The 19,223-nt window shown below is 39.8% G+C and overlaps 1 protein-coding gene across 5 annotated transcripts in view; it reads left to right on the forward strand.

Annotated features, from left to right (window-relative positions):
• LOC133645299 (uncharacterized protein K02A2.6-like) overlaps positions 1-18,302 on the forward strand; it is a 74,302-nt gene extending 56,000 nt beyond the window's left edge. For 4 of the 5 annotated variants that reach the window (XM_062040181.1, XM_062040180.1, XM_062040182.1 and 1 more), the window contains one exon: positions 13,862-18,302. In XM_062040181.1, coding sequence (XP_061896165.1) covers positions 14,053-18,039 — 3,987 coding nt within the window. In that variant the 5' untranslated portion in view covers positions 13,862-14,052 and the 3' untranslated portion in view covers positions 18,040-18,302. The remainder of the gene's footprint in view (positions 1-13,861) is intronic. The other variant, XM_062040184.1, reaches the window with a different exon arrangement.
• Positions 18,303-19,223: the final 921 nt, after the last annotated feature.

Here is a 19,223-nt window from a genome sequence, read left to right on the forward strand (position 1 = left end):
TTTTGGGAAAACTTTTTTTTTACAAAAAAAAATTACAAAAAACGGACTTTGTTCAGCAGCACAATTCTGGTGCTGTAGTTGTAGGAGATGTCTCAAAACGTCATCAGGAGTCCCGACTAAACCCGTAAATGTAAGAAAATGTAAGAAAATGCATTTTTTACGAAAAACATTTTTTGCTAAAATGTCGTAAGGGGGGACCCTGTCGTAAAAATGCCAAAAAACCGACTTGCTTCAGCAGTACAATTCTGGTGCTGTAGTTGTAGGAGATGTCTCAAAACGTCATCAGGAGTCCCTACAAAACCTAAAAATGGTATAAAATGCTTTTTTTGGGAAAACTTTTTTTTTACAAAAAAAAATTCAAAAAACAGACTTGCTTCAGCAGCACAATTCTGGTGCTGTAGTTGTAGGAGATGTCTCAAAACGTCATCAGGAGTCCCGACTAAACCCGTAAATGTAAGAAAATGTAAGAAAATGCATTTTTTAAGAAAAACATTTTTTGCTAAAATGTCGTAAGGGGGGACCCTGTCGTAAAAATTCCAAAAAACCGACTTGCTTCAGCAGCACAATTCTGGTGCTGTAGTTGTAGGAGATGTCTCAAAACGTCATCAGGAGTCCTTACAAAACCTAAAAATGGCATAAAATGCTTTTTTTGGGAAAACTTTTTTTTTACCAAAAAAAATTCAAAAAACAGACTTGCTTCAGCAGCACAATTCTGGTGCTGTAGTTGTAGGAGATGTCTCAAAACGTCATCAGGAGTCCCGACTAAACCCGTAAATGTAAGAAAATGTAAGAAAATGCATTTTTAAAGAAAAAATTTTTTTGCTAAAATGTCGTAAGGGGGGACCCTGTCGTTAAAATTCCAAAAAACTGACTTGCTTCAGCAGCACAATTCTGGTGCTGTAGTTGTAGGAGATGTCTCAAAACGTCATCAGGAGTCCTTACAAAACCTAAAAATGGCATAAAAAGCTTTTTTTGGGAAAACTTTTTTTTTACAAAAAAAAATTCAAAAAACAGACTTGCTTCAGCAGCACAATTCTGGTGCTGTAGTTGTAGGAGATGTCTCAAAACGTCATCAGGAGTCCCGACTAAACCCGAAAATGTAAGAAAATGCATTTTTTAAGAAAAACATTTTTTGCTAAAATGTCGTAAGGGGGACCCTGTCGTAAAAATGCCAAAAAACCGACTTGCTTCAGCAGTACAATTCTGGTGCTGTAGTTGTAGGAGATGTCTCAAAACGTCATCAGGAGTCCCTACAAAACCTAAAAATGGCATAAAATGCTTTTTTTGGGAAAACTTTTTTTTTACAAAAAAAAATTCAAAAAACAGACTTGCTTCAGCAGCACAATTCTGGTGCTGTAGTTGTAGGAGATGTCTCAAAACGTCATCAGGAGTCCCGACTAAACCCGTAAATGTAAGAAAATGTAAGAAAATGCATTTTTTAAGAAAAACATTTTTTGCTAAAATGTCGTAAGGGGGGACCCTGTCGTAAAAATGCCAAAAAACCGACTTGCTTCAGCAGTACAATTCTGGTGCTGTAGTTGTAGGAGATGTCTCAAAACGTCATCAGGAGTCCGTACAAAACCTAAAAATGGCATAAAATGCTTTTTTTGGGAAAACTTTTTTTTTACAAAAAAAAATTCCAAAAAACGGACTTGCTTCAGCAGCACAATTCTGGTGCTGTAGTTGTAGGAGATGTCTCAAAACGTCATCAGGAGTCCCGACTAAACCCGTAAATGTAAGAAAATGTAAGAAAATGCATTTTTTACGAAAAACATTTTTTGCTAAAATGTCGTAAGGGGGGACCCTGTCGTAAAAATTCCAAAAAACTGACTTGCTTCAGCTGCACAATTCTGGTGCTGTAGTTGTAGGAGATGTCTCAAAACGTCATCAGGAGTCCCTACAAAACCTAAAAATGGCATAAAATGCTTTTTTTGGGAAAACTTTTTTTTTACAAAAAAAACCTCAAAAAACAGACTTGCTTCAGCAGCACAATTCTGGTGCTGTAGTTGTAGGAGATGTCTCAAAACGTCATCAGGAGTCCCGACTAAACCCGTAAATGTAAGAAAATGTCAGAAAATGCATTTTTTACGAAAAACATTTTTTGCTAAAATGTCGTAAGGGGGGACCCTGTCGTAAAAATGCCAAAAAACCGACTTGCTTCAGCAGTACAATTCTGGTGCTGTAGTTGTAGGAGATGTCTCAAAACGTCATCAGGAGTCCCTACAAAACCTAAAAATGGCATAAAATGCTTTTTTTGGGAAAACTTTTTTTTTACAAAAAAAAATTCAAAAAACAGACTTGCTTCAGCAGCACAATTCTGGTGCTGTAGTTGTAGGAGATGTCTCAAAACGTCATCAGGAGTCCCGACTAAACCCGTAAATGTAAGAAAATGTAAGAAAATGCATTTTTTACGAAAAACATTTTTTGCTAAAATGTCGTAAGGGGGGACCCTGTCGTAAAAATGCCAAAAAAACGACTTGCTTCAGCAGTACAATTCTGGTGCTGTAGTTGTAGGAGATGTCTCAAAACGTCATCAGGAGTCCGTACAAAACCTAAAAATGGCATAAAATGCTTTTTTTGGGAAAACTTTTTTTTTACAAAAAAAATTTCCAAAAAACGGACTTGCTTCAGCAGCACAATTCTGGTGCTGTAGTTGTAGGAGATGTCTCAAAACGTCATCAGGAGTCCCGACTAAACCCGTAAATGTAAGAAAATGTAAGAAAATGCATTTTTTACGAAAAACATTTTTTGCTAAAATGTCGTAAGGGGGGACCCTGTCGTAAAAATTCCAAAAAACTGACTTGCTTCAGCTGCACAATTCTGGTGCTGTAGTTGTAGGAGATGTCTCAAAACGTCATCAGGAGTCCCTACAAAACCTAAAAATGGCATAAAATGCTTTTTTTGGGAAAACTTTTTTTTTACAAAAAAACCCTCAAAAAACAGACTTGCTTCAGCAGCACAATTCTGGTGCTGTAGTTGTAGGAGATGTCTCAAAACGTCATCAGGAGTCCCGACTAAACCCGTAAATGTAAGAAAATGTCAGAAAATGCATTTTTTACGAAAAACATTTTTTGCTAAAATGTCGTAAGGGGGGACCCTGTCGTAAAAATGCCAAAAAAACGACTTGCTTCAGCAGTACAATTCTGGTGCTGTAGTTGTAGGAGATGTCTCAAAACGTCATCAGGAGTCCCTACAAAACCTAAAAATGGTATAAAATGCTTTTTTTGGGAAAACTTTTTTTTTACAAAAAAAATTCAAAAAACAGACTTGCTTCAGCAGCACAATTCTGGTGCTGTAGTTGTAGGAGATGTCTCAAAACGTCATCAGGAGTCCCGACTAAACCCGTAAATGTAAGAAAATGTAAGAAAATGCATTTTTTACGAAAAACATTTTTTGCTAAAATGTCGTAAGGGGGGACCCTGTCGTAAAAATTCCAAAAAACTGACTTGCTTCAGCAGCACAATTCTGGTGCTGTAGTTGTAGGAGATGTCTCAAAACGTCATCAGGAGTCCCTACAAAACCTAAAAATGGCATAAAATGCTTTTTTTGGGAAAACTTTTTTTTTACAAAAAAAAATTCAAAAAACAGACTTGCTTCAGCAGCACAATTCTGGTGCTGTAGTTGTAGGAGATGTCTCAAAACGTCATCAGGAGTCCCGACTAAACCCGTAAATGTAAGAAAATGTAAGAAAATGCATTTTTTACAAAAAACATTTTTTGCTAAAATGTCGTAAGGGGGGACCCTGTCGTAAAAATGCCAAAAAACGGACTTGCTTCAGCAGTACAATTCTGGTGCTGTAGTTGTAGGAGATGTCTCAAAACGTCATCAGGAGTCCGTACAAAACCTAAAAATGGCAGAAAATGCTTTTTTTGGGAAAACTTTTTTTTTACAAAAAAAAATTACAAAAAACAGACTTGCTTCAGCAGCACAATTCTGGTGCTGTAGTTGTAGGAGATGTCTCAAAACGTCATCAGGAGTCCCGACTAAACCCGAAAATGTAAGAAAATGCATTTTTTAAGAAAAACATTTTTTGCTAAAATGTCGTAAGGGGGGACCCTGTCGTAAAAATGCCAAAAAACCGACTTGCTTCAGCAGTACAATTCTGGTGCTGTAGTTGTAGGAGATGTCTCAAAACGTCATCAGGAGTCCCTACAAAACCTAAAAATGGCATAAAATGCTTTTTTTGGGAAAACTTTTTTTTTACAAAAAAAAATTCAAAAAACAGACTTGCTTCAGCAGCACAATTCTGGTGCTGTAGTTGTAGGAGATGTCTCAAAACGTCATCAGGAGTCCCGACTAAACCCGTAAATGTAAGAAAATGTAAGAAAATGCATTTTTTACGAAAAACATTTTTTGCTCAAATGTCGTAAGGGGGGACCCTGTCGTAAAAATGCCAAAAAACCGACTTGCTTCAGCAGTACAATTCTGGTGCTGTAGTTGTAGGAGATGTCTCAAAACGTCATCAGGAGTCCGTACAAAACCTAAAAATGGCATAAAATGCTTTTTTTGGGAAAACTTTTTTTTTACAAAAAAAAATTCCAAAAAACGGACTTGCTTCAGCAGCACAATTCTGGTGCTGTAGTTGTAGGAGATGTCTCAAAACGTCATCAGGAGTCCCGACTAAACCCGTAAATGTAAGAAAATGTAAGAAAATGCATTTTTTACGAAAAACATTTTTTGCTAAAATGTCGTAAGGGGGGACCCTGTCGTAAAAAGTCCAAAAAACTGACTTGCTTCAGCTGCACAATTCTGGTGCTGTAGTTGTAGGAGATGTCTCAAAACGTCATCAGGAGTCCCTACAAAACCTAAAAATGGCATAAAATGCTTTTTTTGGGAAAACTTTTTTTTTACAAAAAAAACCTCAAAAAACAGACTTGCTTCAGCAGCACAATTCTGGTGCTGTAGTTGTAGGAGATGTCTCAAAACGTCATCAGGAGTCCCGACTAAACCCGTAAATGTAAGAAAATGTCAGAAAATGCATTTTTTACGAAAAACATTTTTTGCTAAAATGTCGTAAGGGGGGACCCTGTCGTAAAAATGCCAAAAAAACGACTTGCTTCAGCAGTACAATTCTGGTGCTGTAGTTGTAGGAGATGTCTCAAAACGTCATCAGGAGTCCCTACAAAACCTAAAAATGGTATAAAATGCTTTTTTTGGGAAAACTTTTTTTTTACAAAAAAAATTCAAAAAACAGACTTGCTTCAGCAGCACAATTCTGGTGCTGTAGTTGTAGGAGATGTCTCAAAACGTCATCAGGAGTCCCGACTAAACCCGTAAATGTAAGAAAATGTAAGAAAATGCATTTTTTACGAAAAACATTTTTTGCTAAAATGTCGTAAGGGGGGACCCTGTCGTAAAAATTCCAAAAAACTGACTTGCTTCAGCAGCACAATTCTGGTGCTGTAGTTGTAGGAGATGTCTTAAAACGTCATCAGGAGTCCCTACAAAACCTAAAAATGGCATAAAATGCTTTTTTTGGGAAAACTTTTTTTTTACAAAAAAAAATTCAAAAAACAGACTTGCTTCAGCAGCACAATTCTGGTGCTGTAGTTGTAGGAGATGTCTCAAAACGTCATCAGGAGTCCCGACTAAACCCGTAAATGTAAGAAAATGTAAGAAAATGCATTTTTTACAAAAAACATTTTTTGCTAAAATGTCGTAAGGGGGGACCCTGTCGTAAAAATGCCAAAAAACGGACTTGCTTCAGCAGTACAATTCTGGTGCTGTAGTTGTAGGAGATGTCTCAAAACGTCATCAGGAGTCCGTACAAAACCTAAAAATGGCAGAAAATGCTTTTTTTGGGAAAACTTTTTTTTTACAAAAAAAAATTACAAAAAACAGACTTGCTTCAGCAGCACAATTCTGGTGCTGTAGTTGTAGGAGATGTCTCAAAACGTCATCAGGAGTCCCGACTAAACCCGAAAATGTAAGAAAATGCATTTTTTAAGAAAAACATTTTTTGCTAAAATGTCGTAAGGGGGACCCTGTCGTAAAAATGCCAAAAAACCGACTTGCTTCAGCAGTACAATTCTGGTGCTGTAGTTGTAGGAGATGTCTCAAAACGTCATCAGGAGTCCCTACAAAACCTAAAAATGGCATAAAATGCTTTTTTTGGGAAAACTTTTTTTTTACAAAAAAAAATTCAAAAAACAGACTTGCTTCAGCAGCACAATTCTGGTGCTGTAGTTGTAGGAGATGTCTCAAAACGTCATCAGGAGTCCCGACTAAACCCGTAAATGTAAGAAAATGTAAGAAAATGCATTTTTTAAGAAAAACATTTTTTGCTAAAATGTCGTAAGGGGGGACCCTGTCGTAAAAATGCCAAAAAAACGACTTGCTTCAGCAGTACAATTCTGGTGCTGTAGTTGTAGGAGATGTCTCAAAACGTCATCAGGAGTCCCTACAAAACCTAAAAATGGTATAAAATGCTTTTTTTGGGAAAACTTTTTTTTTACAAAAAAAATTCAAAAAACAGACTTGCTTCAGCAGCACAATTCTGGTGCTGTAGTTGTAGGAGATGTCTCAAAACGTCATCAGGAGTCCCGACTAAACCCGTAAATGTAAGAAAATGTAAGAAAATGCATTTTTTACGAAAAACATTTTTTGCTAAAATGTCGTAAGGGGGGACCCTGTCGTAAAAATTCCAAAAAACTGACTTGCTTCAGCAGCACAATTCTGGTGCTGTAGTTGTAGGAGATGTCTTAAAACGTCATCAGGAGTCCCTACAAAACCTAAAAATGGCATAAAATGCTTTTTTTGGGAAAACTTTTTTTTTACAAAAAAAAATTCAAAAAACAGACTTGCTTCAGCAGCACAATTCTGGTGCTGTAGTTGTAGGAGATGTCTCAAAACGTCATCAGGAGTCCCGACTAAACCCGTAAATGTAAGAAAATGTAAGAAAATGCATTTTTTACAAAAAACATTTTTTGCTAAAATGTCGTAAGGGGGGACCCTGTCGTAAAAATGCCAAAAAACGGACTTGCTTCAGCAGTACAATTCTGGTGCTGTAGTTGTAGGAGATGTCTCAAAACGTCATCAGGAGTCCGTACAAAACCTAAAAATGGCAGAAAATGCTTTTTTTGGGAAAACTTTTTTTTTACAAAAAAAAATTACAAAAAACAGACTTGCTTCAGCAGCACAATTCTGGTGCTGTAGTTGTAGGAGATGTCTCAAAACGTCATCAGGAGTCCCGACTAAACCCGAAAATGTAAGAAAATGCATTTTTTAAGAAAAACATTTTTTGCTAAAATGTCGTAAGGGGGACCCTGTCGTAAAAATGCCAAAAAACCGACTTGCTTCAGCAGTACAATTCTGGTGCTGTAGTTGTAGGAGATGTCTCAAAACGTCATCAGGAGTCCCTACAAAACCTAAAAATGGCATAAAATGCTTTTTTTGGGAAAACTTTTTTTTTACAAAAAAAAATTCAAAAAACAGACTTGCTTCAGCAGCACAATTCTGGTGCTGTAGTTGTAGGAGATGTCTCAAAACGTCATCAGGAGTCCCGACTAAACCCGTAAATGTAAGAAAATGTAAGAAAATGCATTTTTTAAGAAAAACATTTTTTGCTAAAATGTCGTAAGGGGGGACCCTGTCGTAAAAATGCCAAAAAACCGACTTGCTTCAGCAGTACAATTCTGGTGCTGTAGTTGTAGGAGATGTCTCAAAACGTCATCAGGAGTCCGTACAAAACCTAAAAATGGCATAAAATGCTTTTTTTGGGAAAACTTTTTTTTTACAAAAAAATTTTCCAAAAAACGGACTTGCTTCAGCAGCACAATTCTGGTGCTGTAGTTGTAGGAGATGTCTCAAAACGTCATCAGGAGTCCCGACTAAACCCGTAAATGTAAGAAAATGTAAGAAAATGCATTTTTTAAGAAAAACATTTTTTGCTAAAATGTCGTAAAAATGCCAAAAAACCGACTTGCTTCAGCAGTACAATTCTGGTGCTGTAGTTGTAGGAGATGTCTTAAAACGTCATCAGGAGTCCCTACAAAACCTAAAAATGGCATAAAATGCTTTTTTTGGGAAAACTTTTTTTTTACAAAAAAAAATTCAAAAAACAGACTTGCTTCAGCAGCACAATTCTGGTGCTGTAGTTGTAGGAGATGTCTCAAAACGTCATCAGGAGTCCCGACTAAACCCGTAAATGTAAGAAAATGTAAGAAAATGCATTTTTTACAAAAAACATTTTTTGCTAAAATTGTCGTAAAAATGCCAAAAAACGGACTTGCTTCAGCAGTACAATTCTGGTGCTGTAGTTGTAGGAGATGTCTCAAAACGTCATCAGGAGTCCCTACAAAACCTAAAAATGGCAGAAAATGCTTTTTTTGGGAAAACTTTTTTTTTACAAAAAAAAATTCCAAAAAACGGACTTTGTTCAGCAGCACAATTCTGGTGCTGTAGTTGTAGGAGATGTCTCAAAACGTCATCAGGAGTCCCGACTAAACCCGTAAATGTAAGAAAATGTAAGAAAATGCATTTTTTACGAAAAACATTTTTTGCTAAAATGTCGTAAGGGGGGACCCTGTCGTAAAAATTCCAAAAAACCGACTTGCTTCAGCAGCACAATTCTGGTGCTGTAGTTGTAGGAGATGTCTCAAAACGTCATCAGGAGTCCTTACAAAACCTAAAAATGGCATAAAATGCTTTTTTTGGGAAAACTTTTTTTTTACCAAAAAAAATTCAAAAAACAGACTTGCTTCAGCAGCACAATTCTGGTGCTGTAGTTGTAGGAGATGTCTCAAAACGTCATCAGGAGTCCCGACTAAACCCGTAAATGTAAGAAAATGTAAGAAAATGCATTTTTAAAGAAAAAAATTTTTTGCTAAAATGTCGTAAGGGGGGACCCTGTCGTAAAAATTCCAAAAAACTGACTTGCTTCAGCAGCACAATTCTGGTGCTGTAGTTGTAGGAGATGTCTCAAAACGTCATCAGGAGTCCTTACAAAACCTAAAAATGGCATAAAATGCTTTTTTTGGGAAAACTTTTTTTTTACAAAAAAAAATTCAAAAAACAGACTTGCTTCAGCAGCACAATTCTGGTGCTGTAGTTGTAGGAGATGTCTCAAAACGTCATCAGGAGTCCCGACTAAACCCGAAAATGTAAGAAAATGCATTTTTTAAGAAAAACATTTTTTGCTAAAATGTCGAAAGGGGGACCCTGTCGTAAAAATGCCAAAAAACCGACTTGCTTCAGCAGTACAATTCTGGTGCTGTAGTTGTAGGAGATGTCTCAAAACGTCATCAGGAGTCCCTACAAAACCTAAAAATGGCATAAAATGCTTTTTTTGGGAAAACTTTTTTTTTACAAAAAAAAAATTCAAAAAACAGACTTGCTTCAGCAGCACAATTCTGGTGCTGTAGTTGTAGGAGATGTCTCAAAACGTCATCAGGAGTCCCGACTAAACCCGTAAATGTAAGAAAATGTAAGAAAATGCATTTTTTAAGAAAAACATTTTTTGCTAAAATGTCGTAAGGGGGGACCCTGTCGTAAAAATGCCAAAAAACCGACTTGCTTCAGCAGTACAATTCTGGTGCTGTAGTTGTAGGAGATGTCTCAAAACGTCATCAGGAGTCCGTACAAAACCTAAAAATGGCATAAAATGCTTTTTTTGGGGAAAACTTTTTTTTTACAAAAAAAAATTCCAAAAAACGGACTTGCTTCAGCAGCACAATTCTGGTGCTGTAGTTGTAGGAGATGTCTCAAAACGTCATCAGGAGTCCCGACTAAACCCGAAAATGTAAGAAAATGCATTTTTTAAGAAAAACATTTTTTGCTAAAATGTCGTAAGGGGGACCCTGTCGTAAAAATGCCAAAAAACCGACTTGCTTCAGCAGTACAATTCTGGTGCTGTAGTTGTAGGAGATGTCTCAAAACGTCATCAGGAGTCCCTACAAAACCTAAAAATGGCATAAAATGCTTTTTTTGGGAAAACTTTTTTTTTACAAAAAAAAATTCAAAAAACAGACTTGCTTCAGCAGCACAATTCTGGTGCTGTAGTTGTAGGAGATGTCTCAAAACGTCATCAGGAGTCCCGACTAAACCCGTAAATGTAAGAAAATGTAAGAAAATGCATTTTTTAAGAAAAACATTTTTTGCTAAAATGTCGTAAAAATGCCAAAAAACCGACTTGCTTCAGCAGTACAATTCTGGTGCTGTAGTTGTAGGAGATGTCTTAAAACGTCATCAGGAGTCCCTACAAAACCTAAAAATGGCATAAAATGCTTTTTTTGGGAAAACTTTTTTTTTACAAAAAAAAATTCAAAAAACAGACTTGCTTCAGCAGCACAATTCTGGTGCTGTAGTTGTAGGAGATGTCTCAAAACGTCATCAGGAGTCCCGACTAAACCCGTAAATGTAAGAAAATGTAAGAAAATGCATTTTTTACAAAAAACATTTTTTGCTAAAATGTCGTAAGGGGGGACCCTGTCGTAAAAATGCCAAAAAACGGACTTGCTTCAGCAGTACAATTCTGGTGCTGTAGTTGTAGGAGATGTCTCAAAACGTCATCAGGAGTCCCTACAAAACCTAAAAATGGCAGAAAATGCTTTTTTTGGGAAAACTTTTTTTTTACAAAAAAAAATTACAAAAAACGGACTTTGTTCAGCAGCACAATTCTGGTGCTGTAGTTGTAGGAGATGTCTCAAAACGTCATCAGGAGTCCCGACTAAACCCGTAAATGTAAGAAAATGTAAGAAAATGCATTTTTTACGAAAAACATTTTTTGCTAAAATGTCGTAAGGGGGGACCCTGTCGTAAAAATGCCAAAAAACCGACTTGCTTCAGCAGTACAATTCTGGTGCTGTAGTTGTAGGAGATGTCTCAAAACGTCATCAGGAGTCCCTACAAAACCTAAAAATGGTATAAAATGCTTTTTTTGGGAAAACTTTTTTTTTACAAAAAAAAATTCAAAAAACAGACTTGCTTCAGCAGCACAATTCTGGTGCTGTAGTTGTAGGAGATGTCTCAAAACGTCATCAGGAGTCCCGACTAAACCCGTAAATGTAAGAAAATGTAAGAAAATGCATTTTTTAAGAAAAACATTTTTTGCTAAAATGTCGTAAGGGGGGACCCTGTCGTAAAAATTCCAAAAAACCGACTTGCTTCAGCAGCACAATTCTGGTGCTGTAGTTGTAGGAGATGTCTCAAAACGTCATCAGGAGTCCTTACAAAACCTAAAAATGGCATAAAATGCTTTTTTTGGGAAAACTTTTTTTTTACCAAAAAAAATTCAAAAAACAGACTTGCTTCAGCAGCACAATTCTGGTGCTGTAGTTGTAGGAGATGTCTCAAAACGTCATCAGGAGTCCCGACTAAACCCGTAAATGTAAGAAAATGTAAGAAAATGCATTTTTAAAGAAAAAAATTTTTTGCTAAAATGTCGTAAGGGGGGACCCTGTCGTAAAAATTCCAAAAAACTGACTTGCTTCAGCAGCACAATTCTGGTGCTGTAGTTGTAGGAGATGTCTCAAAACGTCATCAGGAGTCCTTACAAAACCTAAAAATGGCATAAAATGCTTTTTTTGGGAAAACTTTTTTTTTACAAAAAAAAATTCAAAAAACAGACTTGCTTCAGCAGCACAATTCTGGTGCTGTAGTTGTAGGAGATGTCTCAAAACGTCATCAGGAGTCCCGACTAAACCCGTAAATGTAAGAAAATGCATTTTTTAAGAAAAACATTTTTTGCTAAAATGTCGTAAGGGGGGACCCTGTCGTAAAAATTCCAAAAAACCGACTTGCTTCAGCAGCACAATTCTGGTGCTGTAGTTGTAGGAGATGTCTCAAAACGTCATCAGGAGTCCTTACAAAACCTAAAAATGGCATAAAATGCTTTTTTTGGGAAAACTTTTTTTTTACCAAAAAAAATTCAAAAAACAGACTTGCTTCAGCAGCACAATTCTGGTGCTGTAGTTGTAGGAGATGTCTCAAAACGTCATCAGGAGTCCCGACTAAACCCGTAAATGTAAGAAAATGTAAGAAAATGCATTTTTAAAGAAAAAAATTTTTTGCTAAAATGTCGTAAGGGGGGACCCTGTCGTAAAAATTCCAAAAAACTGACTTGCTTCAGCAGCACAATTCTGGTGCTGTAGTTGTAGGAGATGTCTCAAAACGTCATCAGGAGTCCTTACAAAACCTAAAAATGGCATAAAATGCTTTTTTTGGGAAAACTTTTTTTTTACAAAAAAAAATTCAAAAAACAGACTTGCTTCAGCAGCACAATTCTGGTGCTGTAGTTGTAGGAGATGTCTCAAAACGTCATCAGGAGTCCCGACTAAACCCGAAAATGTAAGAAAATGCATTTTTTAAGAAAAACATTTTTTGCTAAAATGTCGAAAGGGGGACCCTGTCGTAAAAATGCCAAAAAACCGACTTGCTTCAGCAGTACAATTCTGGTGCTGTAGTTGTAGGAGATGTCTCAAAACGTCATCAGGAGTCCCTACAAAACCTAAAAATGGCATAAAATGCTTTTTTTGGGAAAACTTTTTTTTTACAAAAAAAAATTCAAAAAACAGACTTGCTTCAGCAGCACAATTCTGGTGCTGTAGTTGTAGGAGATGTCTCAAAACGTCATCAGGAGTCCCGACTAAACCCGTAAATGTAAGAAAATGTAAGAAAATGCATTTTTTAAGAAAAACATTTTTTGCTAAAATGTCGTAAGGGGGGACCCTGTCGTAAAAATGCCAAAAAACCGACTTGCTTCAGCAGTACAATTCTGGTGCTGTAGTTGTAGGAGATGTCTCAAAACGTCATCAGGAGTCCGTACAAAACCTAAAAATGGCATAAAATGCTTTTTTTGGGAAAACTTTTTTTTTACAAAAAAAAATTCCAAAAAACGGACTTGCTTCAGCAGCACAATTCTGGTGCTGTAGTTGTAGGAGATGTCTCAAAACGTCATCAGGAGTCCCGACTAAACCCGAAAATGTAAGAAAATGCATTTTTTAAGAAAAACATTTTTTGCTAAAATGTCGTAAGGGGGACCCTGTCGTAAAAATGCCAAAAAACCGACTTGCTTCAGCAGTACAATTCTGGTGCTGTAGTTGTAGGAGATGTCTCAAAACGTCATCAGGAGTCCCTACAAAACCTAAAAATGGCATAAAATGCTTTTTTTGGGAAAACTTTTTTTTTACAAAAAAAAATTCAAAAAACAGACTTGCTTCAGCAGCACAATTCTGGTGCTGTAGTTGTAGGAGATGTCTCAAAACGTCATCAGGAGTCCCGACTAAACCCGTAAATGTAAGAAAATGTAAGAAAATGCATTTTTTAAGAAAAACATTTTTTGCTAAAATGTCGTAAAAATGCCAAAAAACCGACTTGCTTCAGCAGTACAATTCTGGTGCTGTAGTTGTAGGAGATGTCTTAAAACGTCATCAGGAGTCCCTACAAAACCTAAAAATGGCATAAAATGCTTTTTTTGGGAAAACTTTTTTTTTACAAAAAAAAATTCAAAAAACAGACTTGCTTCAGCAGCACAATTCTGGTGTGTTATAATGTGAACATTCATGAAAGCATTATTAAGTTGCACTCATTAGAACAACGGCAATATAGCCAAGTGCCCACTTGGTGTCGCTGTAGGATAAGGAATGGATGATTTTCGCATGTGCTGTTTACTATGTGATGTCCCTAGGACACTGGGTTGTGTACGTGATCCTCCGATAGACAGCAATGTTACGTCGGCTCCGTGTCTGTATTAATAGTAACTCTGCAGTACTTTAATAAAGTGTATTTCGGCTAAGAACCTTTTCCAGTGGTCCTTGAAAAAGAGCACAAGTTACCACATATTTTTGGCGACGAGGTGAACTGGTTTTTGTTTTTTTCGTGTGTCTCCGGTTTGTTGTTTTGTAAGCTAAGCTAAGTGTGCTAGGTAAGCTAGGCGGCCGTGCGTGACCGACGGCGCCGAGGAAAAACACAGAGGAGAGACGCAGTTCGCAGCAGTGAAGCAGAACGGAGGACGGCAGTGTGTGTCGGCGGCTGCAGAGGAGCAGCTTGAAGAGGAAATAAAAAAGGCACCCGGAGCTACAGAAGAGCTGCGTGGAGAGGGAGCCTCAAGCTAGGATGGCTACATATGGGACTGTCGGTGAATTTGTGGAGGGACACGAGGACTGGACGGAGTATGAAGAAAGGTTGGGACACTTTTTCTCTGCTAATGGGATTACAGAAGAGGATAAAAAGCGCTCTATTCTCCTGAGTGCGTGTGGAGCAAAGACTTATAAGTTGATAAGGAACTTGGCCACACCGCGGAAACCGGGAGAGATCCCATATGATGATCTTGTCACGCTCGTGGGAAACCACCACAATCCAAAACCTTCTGTGATAGTCCAAAGATTCAAGTTTCACAGCTACTTCAGGAGGCAAGGTCAGTCTGTGGCTAACTTTGTAGCCGAGTTACGGCAGCTGTCAGAACATTGTGATTTCGGGGCAGTGTTAGATGATATGCTACGTGACAGATTAGTGTGCGGCATTAATAATGACGCCACACAACGCCGCCTGCTGGGGGAAACTCCACCACTGACGTTCAAGAAAGCTCTGGAAATCTCCCAAGGCATGGAGATGGCTGCTAATAATGCCAAGGATATCCAGAAAGGACATGGAGGAGCACAAACAGCAGCAGTGCACCATGTCAGGAGAGAGACTGGTAAGCATGAAAGAAAAGTGGAGTGTTTTCGTTGTGGAGGGGGACACTATGCAAATGACTGTAAATTTAAAGACGTTGTTTGTCATGCTTGTAACAAAAAGGGACATTTAGCCAAAAAGTGCAGAAGCTCAAAGGGGAAGGGCAAGCCGGGGCTGGGAAAAATGCAGCAGGCTCAGGCAGCCACACATCACCTAGATGAAGAAGATAAAGAGGCTGTGTGTTCTTTTAACATGTTTGGTGTGGAAACGGATGAAGAACCACCTGAGCCTTACTATGCAACAGTCACTGTAGGAGGGCAGGACATTAAGTTTGAGATTGATTCAGGAGCTACAGCCTCCGTTATCAGTGAAGACACTTACAGGAGGACGTGGGGGTTTAACCAGCCTCCCATCCGCCCATCAAAGCTCAAACTTAGGACCTATACAGGGCAGCCCATTCCTCATTTGGGAGTGGTTTATGTGGACATTTTAGCAGAGGGTCAAAAAGCTAAAGGCAGGCTGGTGATCGCTAAAGGCAGAGGGCCCAGTCTTTTGGGCCGCGATGTGCTTAGAAAAATCCGACTCAACTGGCATGAAATAAAATATGCAAGCACAACAGAGGTCACTCTGCAGCGATACAGTGATGTGTTCAAGGATGAGCTGGGAACACTTAAGGGCATGACAGTAAAGCTCCATGTTGACCCTGAAGCCACACCTAGGTTTTTCAAGCCCAGAGCAGTGCCCTATGCCATGAAAGGCAAAGTTGAAGAGGAACTGGAACGATTACAGAAGCTGGGCATCATCAAGCCCGTCCAGTTTTCAAGGTGGGCAGCACCCATTGTTCCAGTGTTAAAGGAGGACAAAACTGCACGGATATGCGGGGACTACAAAGTCACAGTGAATCAGGTCTCTAAGCTGGAGGAGTATCCATTGCCACGCATAGACGACCTGTTTGCGACCCTGGCAGGGGGTAAGCTGTTCACAAAGCTGGACATGAGCCAGGCCTACCAACAGCTACTGCTCGACGAGGATTCAAAAGAGTACGTCACGATCAACACACACAAAGGTTTATTCAAATACAATCGCCTGGTGTTTGGAGTGGCATCCAGTCCTGCCATTTTCCAAAGAACAATGGACACTCTGCTGCAGGGGATTCCGCATGTAGCAGTGTACTTAGATGATATTTTGGTCACAGGGGCCACGGAGGTGGAGCATCTGGCTAACTTGGAAGAGGTGCTGAAGAGACTCTCAGAAGCAGGGCTGCGATTAAAGCGCAGCAAATGTGTGTTTCTAGCACCAAGTGTGACCTATCTGGGACACAGGATCACAGCACAGGGACTCTGCCCAGTGGAAGACAAAGTGAGAGCTATTAAGGAAGCTCCAAACCCCAAATGCATCACTGAACTCAGATCGTTCTTAGGCATGGTGAACTATTATGGCAAGTTTCTGCCCGACCTCTCAAAAGTTTTGGCCCCACTGTACAAGTTGCTTCACAATGACACGAAATGGCAGTGGTGTGAGGAGCAGGAGGCAGCTTTCAAGGAAGTGAAAGAGCTCCTCCATTCAGCAACGCTCCTGGTTCACTATGACCCGGATAAACAGATAACACTTTCATGCGACGCCTCGCCCTATGGAGTCGGGGCAGTTCTTTCGCATGTAATGGAGGACGGATCAGAGAAGCCGGTTGGCTTTGCTTCACGTACCCTGACAAAAGCGGAGCAGGGATACTCACAGCTAGACAAAGAAGGTCTGGCCATCGTGTTCGCTGTCAAGCGCTTTCATCAGTATCTCTATGGTCGCGCATTCAAGATCTACACAGACCATAAGCCACTGATGAGCCTGTTCAGTGAGACCAAATGTATCCCACCGCTGGCCTCAGCCAGGATACAACGTTGGGCGCTCACACTGTCAGCCTACCAGTACGCCATAGAGTACAGAGCAGGTAAGGATAACGCAAATGCCGATGCACTGAGTCGGCTGCCTTTACCTGACACGCCTGCTGTTACTTATGTGCCTCCAGAGACTGTTTTCTCACTGGAAAAGCTGGAAGAGACACCTGTGAAAGCATCCCGGATCAAACAGTGGACAGAGAGGGACCCAGTCATGTCCCAAGTAAAAACTTTCCTTTTACAAGGCTGGCCCAGTGTGATAGAAGGAGAGGAGTTGAGGCCTTATACTAAACGTAAAACTGAACTGAGTCTGCAAGATGGCTGCATCTTTTGGGGTGCGAGGGTCATTGTACCTCCCCCAGGCCGTTCACAGATTGTGGAGGAAATACATGAGACTCATCCAGGTGCATCGCGGATGAAAAGCCTCGCAAGATCCTATGTCTGGTGGCCAGGACTGGATAAGGATCTGGAGGACAAAGTGAAAGGATGCACGCAGTGTCAGATTAATCAGAACATGCCTCCACCTGCTCCTTTGCACCCATGGGAGTGGCCAGACCGTCCCTGGTCTAGGCTACATATGGACTTTGCGGGCCCTTTTAAGGGGCAGATGTTTCTCCTAATGGTGGATGCGCATTCTAAATGGATTGAGGCCCACATCATGAGCAACATCACAGCCCCCACAACCATCGACAAACTCAGGCAAGTGTTTGCAGTACACGGCTTGCCTGACACACTAGTCACTGATAATGGTCCGACTTTCACCAGCGAGTTGTTCAGTGAGTTCATGCAACAGAACGGCATTCATCACATAAGAACAGCTCCTTTCCACCCAGCCTCAAATGGACTGGCGGAGCGGGCTGTTCAGACAGTGAAGGAGGGCCTGAAGCGAATGACAGGTGACTCACTCAGCACTCAGCTTTCACGATTCCTGTTTAAATACCGCCTCACGCCACAGACTACAACGGGGCGCACGCCAGCAGAGATGCTGATGGGGCGTCGGCCCAAGTCAAGACTGGACCTGCTGCGTCCGGACATGAAGGCAAAAGTGCAGGGAAAGCAGGAAAAACAGAAAGAAAGACATGATCAACATGCACGTGAGAGACAGTTGAAACCAGATGACTGTGTCTATGTGAGAAACTTCAGCAGCAACAACAACCAGCAGTGGCTACCTGGGATTATTCTCAAGAGGAGTGGGCCAGTTTCCTACGTTGTTAAGCTGACTGATGGACGTATCTTCCGCAGACATCAGGACCATGTGCGCCTGCGGCAGGATACAGGCTCAGAGACAGACAGTTCCACTGAGTTTCCAGGGGCTGGACCAACAGCAGTAGGGGTGGGTTCGCCAGAGTCTGAGACAAGGACAGAGGCTTCTGTTTCCTCTGGAGAGGATGGACACTCTCACACTGACATCCAGACCTCTCCCAGTCTCCCTACACCAGATCCACCGAAGTCACCCACACCAGCGGTGTCTGCTGGGTCACCAGAGGTAGTGCGAAGGTCGCATCGCACTCGCAAACCTCCAGACAGACTGAATGTGTGACTGAAAGTTTAAATCTGCCATGTTTTCATGTTTTCAGGTTTATATTGCTAAACAGTTGCTGAGACAGTACTTTAAGTTTATGTGTACGCCAGCTAATGATAACCACCGTTTTGGGTTTTCTCAAAGTCCATTTATATTTTTGGGAATGTTGGAATCTAAAGGGGGAGAAGTGTTATAATGTGAACATTCATGAAAGCATTATTAAGTTGCACTCATTAGAACAACGGCAATATAGCCAAGTGCCCACTTGGTGTCGCTGTAGGATAAGGAATGGATGATTTTCGCATGTGCTGTTTACTATGTGATGTCCCTAGGACACTGGGTTGTGTACGTGATCCTCCGATAGACAGCAATGTTACGTCGGCTCCGTGTCTGTATTAATAGTAACTCTGCAGTACTTTAATAAAGTGTATTTCGGCTAAGAACCTTTTCCAGTGGTCCTTGAAAAAGAGCACAAGTTACCACATGGTGCTGTAGTTGTAGGAGATGTCTCAAAACGTCATCAGGAGTCCCGACTAAACCCGTAAATGTAAGAAAATGTAAGAAAATGCATTTTTTACAAAAAACATTTTTTGCTAAAATGTCGTAAGGGGGGACCCTGTCGTAAAAATGCCAAAAAACGGACTTGCTTCAGCAGTACAATTCTGGTGCTGTAGTTGTAGGAGATGTCTCAAAACGTCATCAGGAGTCCCTACAAAACCTAAAAATGGCAGAAAATGCTTTTTTTGGGAAAACTTTTTTTTTACAAAAAAAAATTACAAAAAACGGACTTTGTTCAGCAGCACAATTCTGGTGCTGTAGTTGTAGGAGATGTCTCAAAACGTCATCAGGAGTCCCGACTAAACCCGTAAATGTAAGAAAATGTAAGAAAATGCATTTTTTACGAAAAACATTTTTTGCTAAAATGTCGTAAGGGGGGACCCTGTCGTAAAAATGCCAAAAAACCGACTTGCTTCAGCAGTACAATTCTGGTGCTGTAGTTGTAGGAGATGTCTCAAAACGTCATCAGGAGTCCCTACAAAACCTAAAAATGGTATAAAATGCTTTTTTTGGGAAAACTTTTTTTTTACAAAAAAAAATTCAAAAAACAGACTTGCTTCAGCAGCACAATTCTGGTGCTGTAGTTGTAGGAGATGTCTCAAAACGTCATCAGGAGTCCCGACTAAACCCGTAAATGTAAGAAA

This window comes from Entelurus aequoreus, unplaced genomic scaffold (assembly GCF_033978785.1).
Source record: "Entelurus aequoreus isolate RoL-2023_Sb unplaced genomic scaffold, RoL_Eaeq_v1.1 HiC_scaffold_35, whole genome shotgun sequence".
In the NCBI taxonomy this organism is placed as follows: Eukaryota; Metazoa; Chordata; class Actinopteri; order Syngnathiformes; family Syngnathidae; genus Entelurus; species Entelurus aequoreus.